General features: G+C 40.6%; 1 protein-coding gene across 2 annotated transcripts in view; it reads right to left on the bottom strand.

Annotated features, from left to right (window-relative positions):
- Window positions 1–18541, bottom strand: part of LOC122773272 (calsyntenin-2-like) — a 347251-nt gene that overhangs the window by 38202 nt on the left and 290508 nt on the right. For both annotated transcript variants that reach the window (XM_044031814.1, XM_044031815.1), the window contains one exon: window positions 3226–3388. In XM_044031814.1, the coding sequence (XP_043887749.1) occupies window positions 3226–3388 (163 nt within the window). The remainder of the gene's footprint in view (window positions 1–3225; window positions 3389–18541) is intronic.

Here is an 18541-nt window from a genome sequence, read left to right as displayed (position 1 = left end):
TCACACACTTTTAGAGTTCGTATAGTAGCATAGACATGCTACCTGTCACACCTGACCCTGCCAGGAGAAATCTGGGATTGTGTGTATTTCCATGTCCAGTTAATTGAAGCTGTGGTTGAAGCTGGACTTTCCTTGTCTCAGTATAAAGGCACTAACAGGGATTTTATTTATGGAATGACCTTTATCTTGGTGGTGATATGCCCCCTTAAGTATTTCCCAGCTGACTTTAATATATATCTTTTTTTATCACTAAATTCAATCTTCTATTATTTCTGAGTCAAAGCCCAAAGCATGTGTTTGCATAGAGATGAACTTATATACTGTAGGTAACTCCCACCTGCAATTATCTTAGAGTAACTAGAGATTCATTGTCAATTCAGTCATTTCAATTGAACTAAGCTCCATTGTAAGGTCACGTCAACGTAGTGCTCGTCTTGACCAAGGACACGTCAGCATGTAGACTGGAGGAGCTGGGAATCAAACCCCTGTTCGTCCCGTTAGAGTACGACCCTCTTGATTAGATTACTGTAAGTCCTTATGATCAGGATGTTCCAACATATCACTCCAGTGTTAGCTTCTCTACACTGGCTCCCCGTACAGGTGAGAATTACATTTAAGATCCTCCTCCTCGTACAGAGCTCTTCATGATCAGGCCCCTTCATACCTGAAAGAACTACAACAGATCATTTAGGTCCCAAAGCAGAATTCAGTTACCAGGCTCCTCCTGTGGTGCACTCATTCTCTCACACTCAGGTTATCATTAACCTCTCTCTCTCTCTCTCTCTCTCTGTCTCTCTGTCTCTCTGTCTCTCTCTGTCTGTCTCTCTGTGTCTCTCTCTGTCTCTCTTGTCTCTCTCTCTCTCTCTCTCTCTCTCTCTCTCTCTCTCTGTCTCTCTCTCTCCTCCCTCTCTCTCTCTGTCTCTCTCTCTCTCTCTCTCTCTCTCTCTCTCTCTCTCTCTCTCTCTCTCTCTCTCTGTCACTCTCTCTCTCTCTCTCTCTTGCCCCCTCTCTCTCTCTCTCTCTCTCTCTGTCTCTCCTCTCTCTCTCTCTCTCTGTCTCTCTCTCTCTGTCTCCCTCTCTCTCACTCTCTCTCTCTCTCTCTCTGTCTCTCTCTGTCTCTCTCTGTCTCTCTCTCTCTCTCTCTCTCTCTCTCTCTCTCTGTCTCTCTCTCTCTCTCTCTCTGTTCTCTCTCTCTCTCTCTCTCTCTCTCTCTCTCTCTCTCTCTCTGTTCTCTCTCTCTCTGTCTCTCTCTCTCTCTCTCTCTCTCTCTCTCTCTCTCTCTCTGTCTCTCTTTCTCTCTCTCTCTGTCTCTCTCTGTCTCTCTGTCTCTCTCTCTCTCTCTGTCTCTCTCTCTCTCTCTCTCTCTCTCTCTCTCTCTCTCTCTCTCTCTCTCTCTCTCTGTCTGTCTCTCTGTGTCTCTCTCGCCCCGTCACGTCACGACCCTCATGTGGAGAATAAAGTAGTAGACAATGAGTGAGTGGCAAGACATTAATGAATTCAAAGTTGTCTTGAGATATTTGTTTTCTTTTTTTCCGTGCAGTTGGACAAACAACAAGCTCATTCTCACCGTGAAGATACTGGATGCTCGTCTGCCACTCGGCTCCCTTTGAAAGGCAGCCTGCTGTGGCTAATGGTCTACAATAAGATTCCACAATTGCTTTTACAACACTTCACAGAGGCTTATCCCCAGAGTAGAAAAGCAGACTTATCGTCTCTGAACACTCTATTCTATTGAAGGCTTTTTTTAATCCTCCTTAAGGCTCTCAGTGTTCAATGAAAGAAATGGGAGGTGAAGAAAAGAGGGAGCAAAGGAGCGGAGGAATAAAAGTGACACAGGATGACCTGCTCCTGCTCCTGCAGAGAAAAAGATATTTGAACTCTTTATCCAAGGCTAAGCATCAGTGAGCAGCCTCATTTGGGCGATCAAACCAACAGTCGTCTGCACGGTGTGAACGACGGGACCTTTACTCTGCAATTAGTGGCAGTTATCACTTTGGTGGACAGTTTAATTGTGTCGTCTTCATTTAGCGTTAGAGTTCAATTGTGTTCTTTTCAGTTACATTGTTCATTAAAGGCATCAAATGACACAATAATATTCATGGCTTTGAACTTGCTCACATATGGAAGCAGGATTCAGTCAGTAGCACATTTGTAGAGTGACTTTTAAATGTTTCATTGAAGAATGTGGATGAATGAGGTATTAACACACTCTGCCTCACTCTTCATCACTCTGCCTCACTCTTCCTCACTCTTCATCACTCTGCCTCACTCTGCCTCACCCTTCCTCACTCTGCCTCACTGTTCCTCACTCTTCCCTCACCTGCCTCACTGTTCTCACTCTGCCCTCACTGTTCCTCACTCTGCCCTCACTGTTCCCTCACCCTGCCTCACTCTGCCCTCACTGTTCCTCACTCTGCCTCAGCCTGCCTCACTCTGCCCCACTGTTCCCTCACTCTGCCTCACTGTTCCTCACTCTGCCTCACTGTTCCTCACTCTGCCTCACTCTGCCTCACTGTTCCTCACTCTGCCTCCCTGTTCCTCACTCTGCCTCACTGTTCCTCACTCTGCCCTCACTGCCTCACTCTGCCTCACTGTTCCTCACCCTGCCTCACTCTGCCTCACTCTGCCTCACCTCTTACACATGTTGGAACTAGCTTGGGACATAGGGTGTTAGTTCTCACTGGAGACATGGTTTCCAGCATGGAGTCAAGAAAAAAGTGAGTTTAACCAATTAATAAACCTAGTGGATAACATCGACACCTACTTTGTCTTCCTGATACTAAGTGAAGATTTGAAACTGTCACCCTACTGTTCCACACTCCATACAAACGTGGTGGGTTTGTGTCACTGAGGTAAATCTGAACAAAGACTTTCAAACACAAAAGTCAACACAATGACAAATCTGAACTGACGGAGGCAGTTTAAGTCAAAAATCTGTCATTTGTTGAATGACTTGAACCGCGTGTCATGTTTAGATCGTTTTATGGGATGGAGGTTGGAGATGGAGAGTGAGCCTTTTCTTAATTGTTTTGGGGTTTTTTCTTGCATGCCCACTGGCAGCCATGTTTCCTGTGTGAGTGATTTCTTATGCCTCAGGCTGTTTTCTGCCAGCGGCATGCACAGAGAAGTCACACCTCAGATACTGCCACACAAACAGAATGATTATTACTCTACTTTTAATCATGCACAGGATAATATCTGATAGAAATGGCTCTGCCCACCCACCTTGCCAGCAGGCCCCGACTGTCAACTGCATATCAATCTGTGACGGGTGGATGGGCCAGTCGTCTGTCACCAGGTAGGGGTCAAAGGTCACACCATCCACATACAGTGTCACCACTGGGAACTCCACATTGATGACATAGTAGTGCCATTCCTTATCACAGATCTGAGGGTGAGAGGAAGAACAACATTAAACAGATTACTGTCCATCACTACAGGTTAGGTTTTTGTTTCCGCCGCATTAAACCTGCTCTAGAATGAGATTTCAGTTTAATTCAGGAGGTGGTGCAAAATCTTCATGTACTTGATTTCAGAGGAAATAACACATTTCTCTAACACCCATTATTTCTTTCATTTGTCAAAGATTTTGACCAGAAAATGTTGACCAGTAGACTTAATGATGTCACCTGCTAAGCCCACCTCTGGGGGCCCCAGAGTCTACAATCACCTCTGATTGTAGACTCTGGGGGGCCCCAGGCAAAGCAGCTAATTTGGGCCCTTAACTATCCCTCCCCACCCCTTTCTTCAAGGTCCCAAGCATTTGCCTGGTATGTCTGTACTGCTGGTGCACCTCTGCTTCTAGAAGTGTTACTAATAATAATAATAATAATAATAATAATAATAACAATACATTTTATTTAAAGGTGCCTTTCTCTGCACTCAAGGATACCGCACAAATACAATATACATTTAAAAAAAGAAAGAAATTGCAGAGCAATTGGGATCAGGTGGAATAGGCAGTTTTGAACAGATGTGTTTTTAGTTGTGATTTGAATATTAAAGCAGAGGATTCAAACTCATGGCCCATAGGCCACATGCTCCCCCCGTCAATTTCCTGCAGCCTGCCACTTGTTTGTATCTCACATTTATAGACTGATTTGTATGAAAAATGTCATGTCCTTCATGAACCTCCAGATAGTTTGAGTTGTTTACGTTGTCATCCAGACCAGAAAAGTGCTACAGAAATGATCAAAATGATTTCTAGTTGTGATGTAAAGCACATTGAGTTGCCCTTGGTTATGAAATGTGCTCTACAAATAAAGCTGCCTTGAGTTTGTCATTAAGACTTAGTGAGTGAATGAGGGATTATTTAATGAATCTATTCTTTCAGCCAAAGAGTTAACAGTAGTCTGTCACTTTTGAATATTTTCATTCAAACCAACTTGGCAGCTCCACACACTCTCTGTGTTTCTCAGTACTGTGGTGTTGAGATGTTATTGTTGCACTGCACACAGAAGCTTCATGTTAAAATAAGTGGCTGATGAATCATTGTTCCTCCAATGCCCGTTCTTTTTATGTTGCCATCATAAATATGACTGTGAACACACCTCGACGTCTGTTAGCCTCAGAGAGTGAACACTCGGACGTGGCCTGTCTTTAGTGAATGTGGACGTCTGAGCTCATTATGTTCCCATGGTAACAGTTTGGTGTGTTGTCTCGGTTCAGTGAGGACTTTTTTGACAACCTTGGGATTCATTGAGTGAAAAAAGCTGAATTTCCTTCATTAAAGTTTAAAAGTGAATGTCTTAGTGTGTGATGAGCACTCATTGAAATGCAATAGCACATGAAGTTCACGTCTTCTGGAAGATGCTTGGATGTACCAGTCTTTAGCATGCTTGACCATCTCCCCTGGCGCTGCCATGCATTTTAATTGTCTGAGTGTGGGTGCATTCTTCCCTGGTGCAGGCTGGTGCTTCACCTCCTCCTCCTCTCAGCTCCTCCCACATGACCTGGGGTAACCACCCTCTCTAATGAAGCAGATGGGATCTCTAATCAATCCAGTTAATTTTCACTGTTATCGAGGAGAGATACAACATCTGGTCCACTGGCATTGGTTCCACACAGCTGCTGAGCACACACACAACATGTTGATCTGCTGAGTCTCTGCTCTGAATCAGTGGGGAGACAATCTGATCGCTGTTTTGATGTTGCTACAGATGAGAGTGAAACTGATCACAAACTGATTAGCTCTGTAGGATGTTAAGCCACGCTAACAAGATTTCAACGTGTCTTTGGGACCCAATTAGAAGATGTACTAGCGCTGTCTCCAATCAGAGGTGCTTGGATGGTACTTTTGAAGGCTGATTGCATCGATGTGACTCGGCTGTTCCATTTCAGAGGTTTTCCCAAATCTGACTGACAAAATGCAAGGATTCAACAAGTAGATTCTTCCTGAACCAAAGATTCCCAGGACTTCTTGCACAATAAAAACTAAAGGACAAAACAATGATGAAATATCCAAAGAACAGACTTTTAAATTGAAGTTCCAGGCTTCAACTTAATTGTTTGACGTAATGGGGTAAAGTCTACAATTAAAATACTTCACTTTAAAAAAAAAAAATTCTAATAGAGATTTTTTTGATCATTTTTACAGTTGTTTGCTACGGAATCGGAAAAAAAAATGTTTCTGTTGAGCACGAGATGATCAGCCTCGCCTCAGCGGACGCTCGCTGCTTACAGTGCCCGGCGCAGAGCAGCGTTACCCCGGCGTTACCCCGGCCTGTCCTGATGATGATCTTAAATGATCTTTGAACTGCGTTCGGGGACAATACCTTTGCAATACTTTCTGCTGCGCACCAGAAACGTTTCATTTTTTTATTTTTTTTGTAATTTGCTGAACTTTGGACAGAGATGAACCACATCAGGGGTTTTCTTTCATGGTACATTTCTCCAGTGGTTGTAACAAAATTTAACAGAGTTACTTTTCATAGTAGAAATGTACACACACACACACACCCTGTGCTCTGTTGTTTCTTTCCTGTTTTTGCTGTTCAGTATTTCAAAGGCTGCTTGGGCCTAGTGGGTGACTTCCTCTCGTGTCGGCTTCAAAAGAGCAAGACAACATGGGGCGTTTGTCAGAGACGAGGCTTCTTCTTCTCAATTGGGATGTCAGTTGGTGTTCCCTCTCAGGAACAGAGGGAGGGGGAGAATTTTGTAGCTATATTCTTTGGAAACTTTGGAAATCAGAGGGAGGATAAAAAAAACACTTCATTTGAGGAATAAGACTGATTGAGATACAGTTAAGGACATTTTTTTTTACCATGAAAACAGGACAGTGAATGTATTTGACATAAATAAAAGCTGTGTAATGATTAAGTGCTATAAGGTAAATACTGTGTAACATTGAGGTGAAATTATTTAAGATAAAATAACTTCATTTTCAGTGTAACTTGTCGTTTTAGATAAACTCAGAGCCTTTTATCAGGAGTCAGGCAAACTCTACAGAGGCAGCTGTTTTTATAGTATAATGGAAAACTGAACGTATTTTGAGTTTTGATGCTAACTGAAGGTTACAAAAGTTCTTCAACATTTTTTCGAGTCCAGAGATAGTCACTGTCATACTCTTTTGAATTCAGATTACTACTGACAGAGAGAAACACAACTTCAAAAATCAACTGTGTCCAGTGACTCATGTTGGATTGAGTTCAGACAAATAACTGTGCTGCATGAGCGAACACAGCACTTTCATTTATTTAGATAATTATAATGAGGTTTTTTTTTTAAGTGTGGTTGTATGAGGTCCTGACAGAGCAATTAAAACATAGAAAGAAGATTAGACTGTTTAATGTCAATGGCAGCTTCTTAATATATATTAGGCCACTTTATCTGCCCATTAGACAGCCTTTGTTGACTACAATTACTTTGTAAACTGGTCCTAAGACCATAGAGAAAATCAGAGCTCAAGCACAAGAGTTGTTAGTCCTCTGTTGCCTTCTGTGCTAAGTTCAAATGTACAGTGTTTTTAATATTTTATTTTTACCAACATGGCAGAAACTTACTAAATGAGGCAGCTCCTGTGTCTGTGTGAGCTAAAAATGCAGCTTTTTCCTCTTACCTGTTAAGTTTTCAGATAAAACTGATTGTCATGACAATGTCTCCATGTCTCAGGCAGCAAACTTATGAAATCCTTCATTATAAACCACAGCAAACAGTGCATTGTTTTGCTATCCGAGAAGTCTTTTTCTTTTGGTTTCTCCCTGTTACCACAGCAGATCCTGTCCACCAGCTGGCCAATATAATCACTAACCCTCCTCTGCATGTGACCAAACCATTTTGTACATAATACGATCTCACCATCTTCAACTCTGACACCTCAGTGCTGCCTCCTGTCTTTAAGACAGGATCATTGTCTCCAAGCCATACATCATATAATCATCTTCCTCCCTAAATTATTAAACAATCTAAAAACAACAACATATTACAGTTCCTTATTTTATTCAAACCATAGCTGCTACCTGTCTGTATGTACAGCGACATGGCTACCATCCATCCATCCATCCATCCATCCATCAAAAAAGGATGTCGGTTTCAATCATGGGTTGATGTTTTTCTGTGTCTGTTGGTTAAATTGTTACGAGGAGCTGTTGTTATTAATCATCAACATTATTAATTTAGCATAAACTCAACTTCAATTGTGCGCTGTATTATTTAATTTGTTGCAAGTAGAATCTTTGTAATTGATTTGTTTTTCCTTGATTAATTTCTTTGTTTATACAACAGCTTCCTGACAGCTTTTGTAAACCGTAATTATCCCGTAATTAGTTTGTTTGTTTTATTAAATGTCAATATGGTGGTATGGATTAAGACAAACAAACACAAAAAATAAGAAAACAAATAATAATAATATATTGGTGCTTAAGTTAACTGGAGAAGTGCCGTTTCATGTGTTACAGCTGTGTTCCATCATGTTCTTAATTTTGGCGCCATGTTGAAATATTAAAGTGTTCAAACTGCACTCGAAAGTCTATTAAGTCTCTGTTTAGATGCTGGTTCTATGTTTGTTGGGAACTGGTGTACAGTTCACAACAAACATAGACTGAGAAAAGATCTGTCGGTAATGGTATTGACATTCTCCCAGCATGATTACATACAACAAACCTTTCAGAGTAGTTTTTGTGTCTTGGCTGAATCTGAACACATATATAAATATTATATTTAAAAAAAACTATTTTAGTAGCTGTATGTGGAGAAATGGGTTATGTGTGTATGTGGATATGTGGGTTATAATTAAACAACAAAAATCACATGATGCTTTAATGTCATAAACATAATGACAGTGTTGGGAGATGATGGAGAGAAGATGAATGAGTCATCCAGTGTGAACCCAGACTCTGGCAGACAGGAAATGCAGACCAAATACATGCACTGTAAATGACCATGTGACAACACTCATATCATATTAGTGAGTTGCAGTAAAGTTGAAGATGACAGAATACTGGAGATCATTAGTCAGACTATATTAGTCTCTCCTTTATGCCATTGATCTCATGGGTCATTCTTTCATTATTGCACTATTTCCTTGTACATTTGTACATTTTATGTTGAATTCTTTTTTGTGTCGCATTCTGCTGCTTTTAAAACAATTTCCCCTCAGGGATGAATAAAGTATTTCTATTCTATTCTATTCTATTCTATTCTATTCTATACATGTGAAAAGCAATTATAATGGTGAGATAAGTTCAGTCTGTCAAGTTCTGCAATATATTGCCTTCTCTCTGTGGATTTAAAACACAATAAACTGTGACAGATTGAAAGCAACACTCGCTCCAATCATTTTTACAGAAGCTTTTCCTGCCAACATGGAGGTGTAAACAAACTCAACACCTGGGTGTCCTGAACCTGATAATGAAGGTGACTGACACTATTCCCATTAGCAGTGGTGTTTCTGTTTAACCGCTGTCACTCATGAATTGTGAGGTCACAAATGTGCCAGATTCAAAACATGTCAGAGGAAGACGAAAACAACTGTAGCAGCCCTCCAGTCGTTACTATTATGTATCTTTTATTTTGGTTCCTAATTCAAACTCAGCAAGTGACACACTTTAAATGCACTGAGGAAGTTAGGAGTGGCAGAGAAGTATGTGAGGGTGGTGCAAGATAGGTTTAAGGGCAAAATCGGAAATGACATCCTTATTTTCCACTGGACGCCATCATGATAGTTCTGCAACATGTGGTGCCTCAGGTTTAACGGTGAGTAATCCAAGCCATCCTTTGTCTATTTATATTTGTGCAGGTTTTTTTAATCATATTACATTAGTATCAACTAATTGATTATCAAATCTAAGTACTTTGTGATGACTGTATCTTTAGCTTATGTTAAAGCTAATGCTAAAGTTACTCTGAGAATGACATGTCTAGAGTTAGTTAGCTAGATGCCTGCCTTGTAGTGATGTGTCTTTTGCAAACACTTAACTTTTTTCTGGTTACTGTGCATAGTTATTTTTTCTTTATCTATTACACTCAGTCTACCTTTTATTTTATTTTTTTTACTCCTTAATCATATTGACTAGCATCTAGCTTAGTGTTTCCCTTTATTTTGTATTGTGGACCCTTGCAGAGAGTTTCTTACCACATTTCATTATAAATGTATCTGTACTGTATAATGACATTGAAGTTTCATTCCATTTCAGGTAAAAAAGAAGACGAGGGACGAGGCTATGATCAAGTAGAACCGTACCTTCTCGCTTAGGAGACAGGACATTCTGCAGGAGCCAAAGATTCCAGAGTTCCTAAACAAATGGCCAGCACTCTTTGACGTCAGTGAGGTAAGTGTAGTAACTCATGTATTCATTGTCACACATAGTTATATATCTTGTAAATGGGCTGCACTTTAATGGCGCTTTTCTGCACCTAACCCTAAAAGCACTTTATAATTGCTTTCTCTCATTCACTGAATTCACACATTCACAAATGCAGTGTGCTAGCCTTGCTCAAGGACACTTTGACATGCGGACAGCCAGAGCCCGCAATCAAACCACTGACTTTTGGTCTATGAATGACCACTCTACCAACTGAGCTACCTAGTTTACCTACAGGTGTGCCTGATAACATGTGGTGTTCATGAGAATGGGAAGGACATGAGGTCACATTGACCTTGAACTTGTCCATTACATTCTCATGAATGCTATGTCTACAATGTCTTAAGGGAATTTCTTCAAATGAACATGCACTTGGCCTCAGTGATGAGCTGCTTAGATTTTGGTGGTCAAAGGTCAAGGTTAGGGTGACACAGCTCATTGTTTTGGTGCCTCCATCTTTAGGACATTAAATGCAGTGAGGCCGAGGCAGACGTCACAGGGACGACCATGGCAATCGACACTGTTCGAGCTGAGGATGATGGTCCTGGTGGACGCGCTGCAGATGGAAGGCGTTCCAAGTCAACCATGCATGCATGACGCTTTATGGCTTGATTCACACATATCGAACACACAGTTGACTGAGAACCTGCCATTTTTGGGGGGTCTTTTTTTTTTATTATTGTTATTATTATTATTATTGATGGCCGCAGAACACAGGGCTTGAAAGCCAGCAATGTTGCTCCATACGAGATGGTGTGAGATGGTGATACTTCAAGGAAAACCTTGAGTTAAAACGTTATCCTTCCTAACCTGCCTCTGTTAGAAAACATGTTCCATCTAGCTGCTGAGTACTGTCTGTGCCTGTGTCTGGGTGAAGTTATATAATGTGTATGTATATAATATAATAATGTATATAATATAATACATTTGTTGAATCAACAAGGTTGTCTGATTGTATGCTTCATTGGGATGTTGAATGGGAAACAGAAAAAAACCCATTGAATATTATTCATAAAAATATATACATTTTATGCATTTTGATTGAATTTAAGCTTAACTATTATGTAATTCAAACATAATATATATATACATATACTTAATTTATTCTGAATACACAATCTGATTAATATGCATTTAAATTCAATAAATTATATTAATACTGAATACATACACCTGGTGAATATGCATTTCAAATGAATAGGTTTTATTACACTGATGCATATGCATCATGTAAACTTTATTGGGGAGATTTATATTCAAAAAATTTTAAATATTAAATGGAACTTTGTCATACAATTATATTACATAAATCTTAAAGATTAGGGTTAAATATGTCTGTGAGTGTGTAATCTGTAGTGTGTGTAGGGGACAGGTGGAAGAGAGCCTGGAGGTGGATTAGCAAAAGTGGATGAGTTTAAATACCTGGGGTCAACCCAAAGCAACGGACAGTGTCGGGGCTTATGTGTGACAGAAGGATCGCAGTCTCTAAACAGCCGTAGTGAGACCTGCTATGATGGAAGGAGGTGAAGCTGGAGGTGAGCTGAAGATCTGACATTTTCATTGGGAGCAACCAGAATGGACAGGATTAGGAATGAGCAGAGGACGTTCAGGTATTTACCGAGCATTCATCCTTCAGCGGAGGTTGAACAGTTGGTAAATGAAGTAAGGAGGAGAATTAGTGATTACATTGGACAAAGGATGTTGAAGATGGAGCTACCGGGCAGGAGGGAAAGAGGAAGACCATAGTGAGGGCTCATGGATGCTGTGAAGGATGACATGAGGACAGCTGATTTAACAGAGGAGGGCAAGGGATGGGGCAAGATGGAGGCAGAGGATCTGCTGTGATAACACCTAAAGGGAGAAAGTGAAAGATGACGTTGAAAAATGTTAAAAGCAAAGTTCATGAAAAACATTCATGGCCAACAACTATGCCAACGGCATAGTTCAGTGGTAGAGCGAGTCGTCTTTCAACTTGAAGGTTGTCAGTTTAATTCCTGGCTCGGCTACATGCTCTGTATGCTGATGTGTCCACTTGTTGCTCCTGACAGTGTAAAGCAGCCGAGTGGACATCAAGACTAGAAAAGCACTATACAAATACACACCATTTATCGTAACCCTGCAACAGAAATGATGCAGGACTTTTGACTAGTGTGAATGCAATATAAGTGTGTTTATACAGTGGATTACAGACTCACAGTCTCTACACAGTGATATACCACTAACACTACTGCCTACATACATGCACAGACATCAGTCCAGAACCATAATTGTCAACTACAAAAACATGAACGTTGAAGTTAAAGCTTAGGGAAGCAATCCTGCCTCAACTTATAAAACCAAAGCAAAAACTTCTGTACCCCCAAAGCTCTCAACTTTCCTGTGTTTCTGCCTGATGCAAATTGACAGATGTGAGGATGAAATAAATAAGCATACAAACAAAGTAGAGGGAGGACTTGAAACAAGCAGAGGACAAAGAAAATGAGAGCAAGAGTGAAGGAGGAAGAGAACGTAAACATCACACATCAAAGATCCTTCTTCATCTCTTGGGAAACTCGACAGTGAGAGAAAAAAAAAGCGCCATCTGCCCCACCTCTTCCACACCGTGGCTTTGTTCACTCTGTTTTTCTTCCTTGCCTGTCTCCCTGTTAAAACATGACTGTGGGAGTTGTTGCCTCAAGTCTATCAGAGTACAAAGTCTTTAGCAGCCGTCACCTCAGCCAACCTTCTGACTTCAAACCAGAGATGGAGGAATAAGAGGGAGCAGAATGAAGTGATCTGACATCAGCAAGGGGCGGGGCAGAGAGATGACACTGTGGGATAGAGGGAGGGCAGAGATCAAAGGAAGAGGGGCAAGTAGAATAAATGACATGAGAAAAGTGAGGAAGGGTTTTTAATTACATCACCTACAAGTTAGAGAGCGACTCGAAAACAAATCATTAGAAGAAAGAAGCAAATCAAGGGTGACAAATAGGGTATTTTAGGCAAAAATGCCATTTGAATTTGAACAGGATTATTTGCCAACTATTTGATATTCTCCAGTGCATGGAAGATAGTGGAAGCAATGCAGGGTTCACAGCAGGTAGAGCTAGGAGGCGGAGCTAACAAGATGCATTTCATTCATTCATTGTCAACTGCTTTATCCTCTACATGAGGGTCGCGGGGCCACTTGAGCTAATCCCAGCTGATATGGGGCGGGAGGTGGGCTACACATGTGACAGGTGGTCAATTTAGAGTGTCCAATTAACTCCTGCGTGTTTCTCGGACTGTGGGAGGAAACGTTTATGAGTAACACCTGACTTCTGGTCCAACCCGCAAAACAAAGAAATAGACTAATATGGGGGTCCCCTCTGGCCTGTCAGTGTTAATGAAACACAAGTGTCATCCCAAAGCAGCATCACGGCGACTGACAAGAAAAAAGATTTGATCAAAATGTCATCTTCAACAGGTTTTGTTATGATGGAGCTGAAGAGTTTTCAGAAACTGAAACGTCATTAAGAGTGAAGGAGTTTGTTTCCACTGCCCAACAACGTCAGGAACCTGCTGTGACATCTGAACACGCTGGGCCTCTACCAGGCATTTGGTGCTTTTATGAGTTACCGACATAAAGTCAGCACGCTGGTTCTCTGTACCTACAACAATAAATAAACTGTGACTGTTGCTCTCAGTAAAAACAGCCAGTAGGGACACATTTTATCCAATTAACAAAAGGCTAACCTTAAAAAATCAAATCCTGCTATAGTCTACGTTATCTTAAGAATGAATTTGCCACCCCAAATCAAAAATCTGTGATTTTACACATTGGCAATCTTTCCTTTGACTTTAAACTGTGGACTCATCGGTTAACCAGCAGCTCGTGTGTCTTAAGAGAAACATTCTAGAGTATTTGCTTGGACTTTGCTACAGGAGTGTGGGGAGATCCACTCAGAAAAGGCTGTCTTACAGCAAGATACCATGGAGAACATAACCTGAGGTGACAGACTGGGGTGGCAGGCGGCTCAGGGCAGCGTCTGCAGTGCCTTCCTGTCGACAGTTTGATGTCTCAGAGATACAGTATCTGTTGAATGGGTTCGTATTTTAGACAAGAGTAAGTTTTCATTTACCTTATAACAAGTTACGGCGTGTGTCTTCCGCCTTCCTCAGAACTGTCACCATTTATCAGCTGATGTTATGGAGGCGTGATCTTCCTGTGAGATCTGACGGGTCGGTCACGCCTCCTGCTGTCCGGTTGTGTGACAGCATATACGCTCCCTCATCGCGGTTCATTATTTCCAGCTGGTTTTCTTCTGCACTAATGACTCTGGCCTCTTCCCAGTTCATTACATGGTTCTGTCATTTACAGTGGTCAGAAATGGCTGATTTTAGGTTTTCCTGGTATGTTTTTTTCTTTTTCTCGTTCTTTCTGGTGTTCTTTTTTGCGTGTATGGAAACAGAATTACATAACAGCCTTTATTGACAAAGGAAAACTTACTATCGTCATTGTTAGGTCTTTTTTACAACGCCCACAAGAGGGCTACAGCGCCCACCCGCTGTAAAAATGAACAAAATGATCGAAATGAACGAAATGACTCAAAAAAGATTTGTTCAAGTTACTGTCCGAGAGTAAACGATCCGAGCCTGTAGAAGGAGTTGAACTTCACAACACTAGCAAAGATTTTATCTACATCTCTACAGAGTGAAAGACCAACAGTCAAGCAATTGTATGTCCAGCCGATGACTGGTTAAAACATTATGAGCTCAACAAAGATATTATTTGTGTCCTTAATGAGCCAGTGAAACAAATGACCAGACAAATACATGAGACGTGTGGTTATTTTTAGCTTCGATGAAAAGGTGCGGAAGGAAGTAAAGGAGGTTGAAGTAGGGGGGTAAGGTGGGAAGGGGGGCCTACAGAGCCTGCTGGAGGATGGATCCACAACAGAGATTGATGAGCTTTGGAAACAAGGTGACTTTAAGGCAGGATGGGGAGGAGGTGTTAGGGAAGGAGAGAGGAAGTTATTGTGGAGTCAAAATGAAAAGGGGAATGTAAAATGAAAGTAGTGGATTAGTTTAGGGGATTAAATGGTGTCACATGATTCTACATAAATGATCTCATTAGGAGCAAAAGTAAAGTGTAGTCACTGTAGGTTTTAAAACGAATTCACTGACGTAGGAATTAATATCTCCACATATCAGTGATGCATATACTCCTTGTATGTGGTGTAAAGGGATGACTGTTCATTAATACCTGCATAAGTCTCCCATATCTAAGAATATGTTTGCTGCTCTATCTCACCAGACCCTCATGTGGAGGATAAAATGGTAGAAAACAGATGGATGGATGGACAGACAGCTTTCTCCAACTGTTAACTCACTCTCCTGGACCAAAGTCCACAGGGAAAATCACCAATTTTACATCATGGAACACAGGACTGCTTTATTAGTATGTTCAAATGTGTATGCAGATTTTCTTTGGTGGAGAGTGTGTTGTAAAAGGTGGCAAGATAAAGCACCCAGCAGATTTAAGTGGGCACAGATCTTATCAGGTGAGCTCTGGCTAAAATCAGTTTGTCTTTGAGTCTCTAAGTTCATTGTTTCCACAAAGTGCATGAATTGCAGGTTGTGCAATATACAGTACGACAATTTTGGATGTACAAGGCTTAGGGACAGTAAGCACTGCTTTGTCTCCTCTATTTGTTAGTCAGACATTTTGTTTCTGATTAGTGGTGTAAGGTTTCACGTAAGTCATGGTTCAGTATGTACCTCAGTTCTGAAGTACAAAAATACATGTTTTGTTTCCAGCTTCCATTTCATGATTTTATGGATAACTTCATTAAAAGTAAACGTGAATAAAAGTACATCTATTTCGATTTGTTCTGCCTTACAGCAAAAAGACGGGTTCACAACCCGGTCTGACCGAAGGCCTTTTTTGGAGTTTGCTTATTCTCCACATGTGAGCAGGAAGTCCGGTTTCCTCTCATAGTCCACAAACACACAGAGGTTAATTGGACACGACTGACTGAGGGTGAATGGTTGTTTGTCTCTGTGTGTTTTCCTATGATGGATTGGCGACCGGTCCAGAATGTTCCCTGCCTTCCACCCTATGTCAGCTGGGATTGGCTCCAGCAGCCCCACAGCCTCCTTGTCGAGGATAAAGTGGTAGACAATGAATAAAAAAGCTCTATCACCAAAGCAGCTGCTCTCAGACTTCATTTTTCTCCAAACTTATTTGTCAAAGTGCTGTTTACTTACACATAATTGCCATTAATTATCATCAGCCCTGTCAACATGGAAACATTATCATGTCAATTGTTGGAAGCTTTCAAAATTGTGTGTCTAAGAGTGTATAATTGCAAATATAGAGGAAACTATTAAAAATGAGTGATGGGGGGCTTATGATTTGCATGTGTGAATGTGTGTGTGTGTTAGGGGGAGAGAGAGAGAGAGAGAGAGAGAGAAGTACTTGAAGGTGACTATAAATTACCGGCTGGCAAAAGTGACTAATTAGAGTGGCAATTATACAGCCGCTCCCAGCAGAGACTGAAGTCAACAACCAAATGACCCCTTCAAAAGCTCATAATGGGCCACATGCACACACATACACACACTTAAAGTTTTAGGTTGCATTGTCGCTTCAGTAAGAATGATCACATTTACTTTCTCACCTTGTTAGCACAGCAGAGAATATTACAAATAATAATATCACAAATTTAGGATTTAGATTATTTTTCATTTATCAAAAAAAAAAAGGGTTAATAAATTGATATGAACTAATCCAAACTATCACCTATGATGTAACATACAAGTGTGTAGTGGGATTTCATAAAAATTCATAAAAATAAATACAAAAAACAGAACATTTCATCAGACAAAGCTCTGGATATCACTTGACTCAGTTTGAAAAATGAATATTACCAGTGCCATTTACAAGCTTTGAGAGTTAAATGCTCACTTTCAATCCACAGAGATCGAGCACAAAAATCACAGAAGCTGACAGACTAAATATATTTATACAATACCCCTGGGTGCTTTTCATGAACATGGAAACAGACACATCATTCCAGACCTGCAGCATTACAACATCTTAAACATGATTAACTTTCCCTCATTCTACCCCAGAGAACGCTTACATATCGCAATAAAAGCATGTAAAATAAACAAGATATTAAGGTTAATTACTAATTAGAAACTAAAATCATACTAGATGGTGTACGGAGACACGTGAGAGAGATGCAGCAAACACACAGTGTGATCCAGACGTAATAAAGTACACCCAGAGGACATTTCTCCATGGAACCAGACAAATAAATGTACATGAGTCAAAGTTGTGGACATAAACATGCACATTGTGTGTATTGCTTTATGCATTTGTAGAATTCTTGTAAAAAAGCAATACCACACGTGACGTCACGTCAGTGAACAGCTGTGATACCTGTGGCCTCGTGCCAACGACTGCATTGCAGCCGAGCTGATATCCAGTACAGCAACACTCCCTTTGTGTGATACTGCTTCATGAGCAAAGTGTAAAATCATATACACAATGCCTATGAAATCAATTACATATTTATTTGTGTGTATAGTATGTATTTAAGAACCCATCAAAAATTCAATGATACAAAAACGTTACTGTAGGTTATCATTATACAAAAATGGCACCAGAAACACCTCTTGTGTCACTATATTATACAATAGCTGGCAAAAAGGGAAATGAATCAATTTACAATACATATCGTATCATGTACAGTAGAGTGTATGCAGTGTTGTGGGTTCACATATCTGGTCATGAGCTTCCTCTCAGGAGTTTCCCTGTTTTATATTTTTATTTTTTCCCAGCAGACCATGCTGTTCAGCCAAGTGTTTAATATGAGTATCCAGCATGTTTTTTATAAGGGTTAAGTAGGCCTCACTCATTCTGAAATGTCTTTAATATGAATTGATGGAGAAAAAAAGACATTTGAATGAACTTTGGGAAATTAGACCACTTTGGTACACTGTCATAATGCAGCAATCAAGTTGTTGAAAGAACATTGTGTTACAGCAGCTTAAGTGAACCTTTGTGTGACTGTGTTCATGTCTATTAACAGGTTTTGAGCTTCATTGGTGCGTAATTGCACTTATGACAGGTCATAATGTTCACTGTTCATAAGTTGAAGTATTCCTGACATTTATGAGAGAAAAGCTTCTCCTCATAATTCCTGCACTTGATATAATGATGATTTTAAAATACAAAACTCTTAATTGGGTCCAAGAACGTCAGGTGCTTCATATGACCACTAATGAAGATTCCTTCACTGGTACTGGTTTTATTTGCTGGAATTTCCACCAGAATGCACTCGGGCGAAGATAGTGTGTGAAGTGACAGGTGTGCGCCTCTGTTCCAAGAATAACTGGAAGTCAGTTTGTGAAGACTAATTAATTGGGACAGCTTTTCAACACCGTCAGCGGCTGCACAAAGCTAATCAAGGCAATTGAGGTTAGCAATTAGTCAGTAGAGAAATCATAATGTGGAATGGTAAATTGTCTGTATTTATAAAGTGCTTCTCTGGTCTTGATGACCATCCAAAGCTTCTTTACTCTTTATTGCCATTCAAACCCATTCACTCACACATTCATGTGTCCATATGTGCATCACACATTTATCATACTCACACACACAGTCGTCAGGAGCACAGGGTAAGTGTTTTTGCCCAGGGGCATGTAGACGAGGATGATGTGTCTCCCTGAGCAAGAATGTCATGTAAAAAGCAAGACATGACTCCAAGGAT

The sequence above is a fragment of the Solea senegalensis genome, linkage group LG8 (assembly GCF_019176455.1).
Source record: "Solea senegalensis isolate Sse05_10M linkage group LG8, IFAPA_SoseM_1, whole genome shotgun sequence".
Taxonomy (NCBI): Eukaryota; Metazoa; Chordata; class Actinopteri; order Pleuronectiformes; family Soleidae; genus Solea; species Solea senegalensis.
Note: the sequence above shows the minus strand (reverse complement) of the source record. Positions and strands in the feature narration are given on the sequence as shown.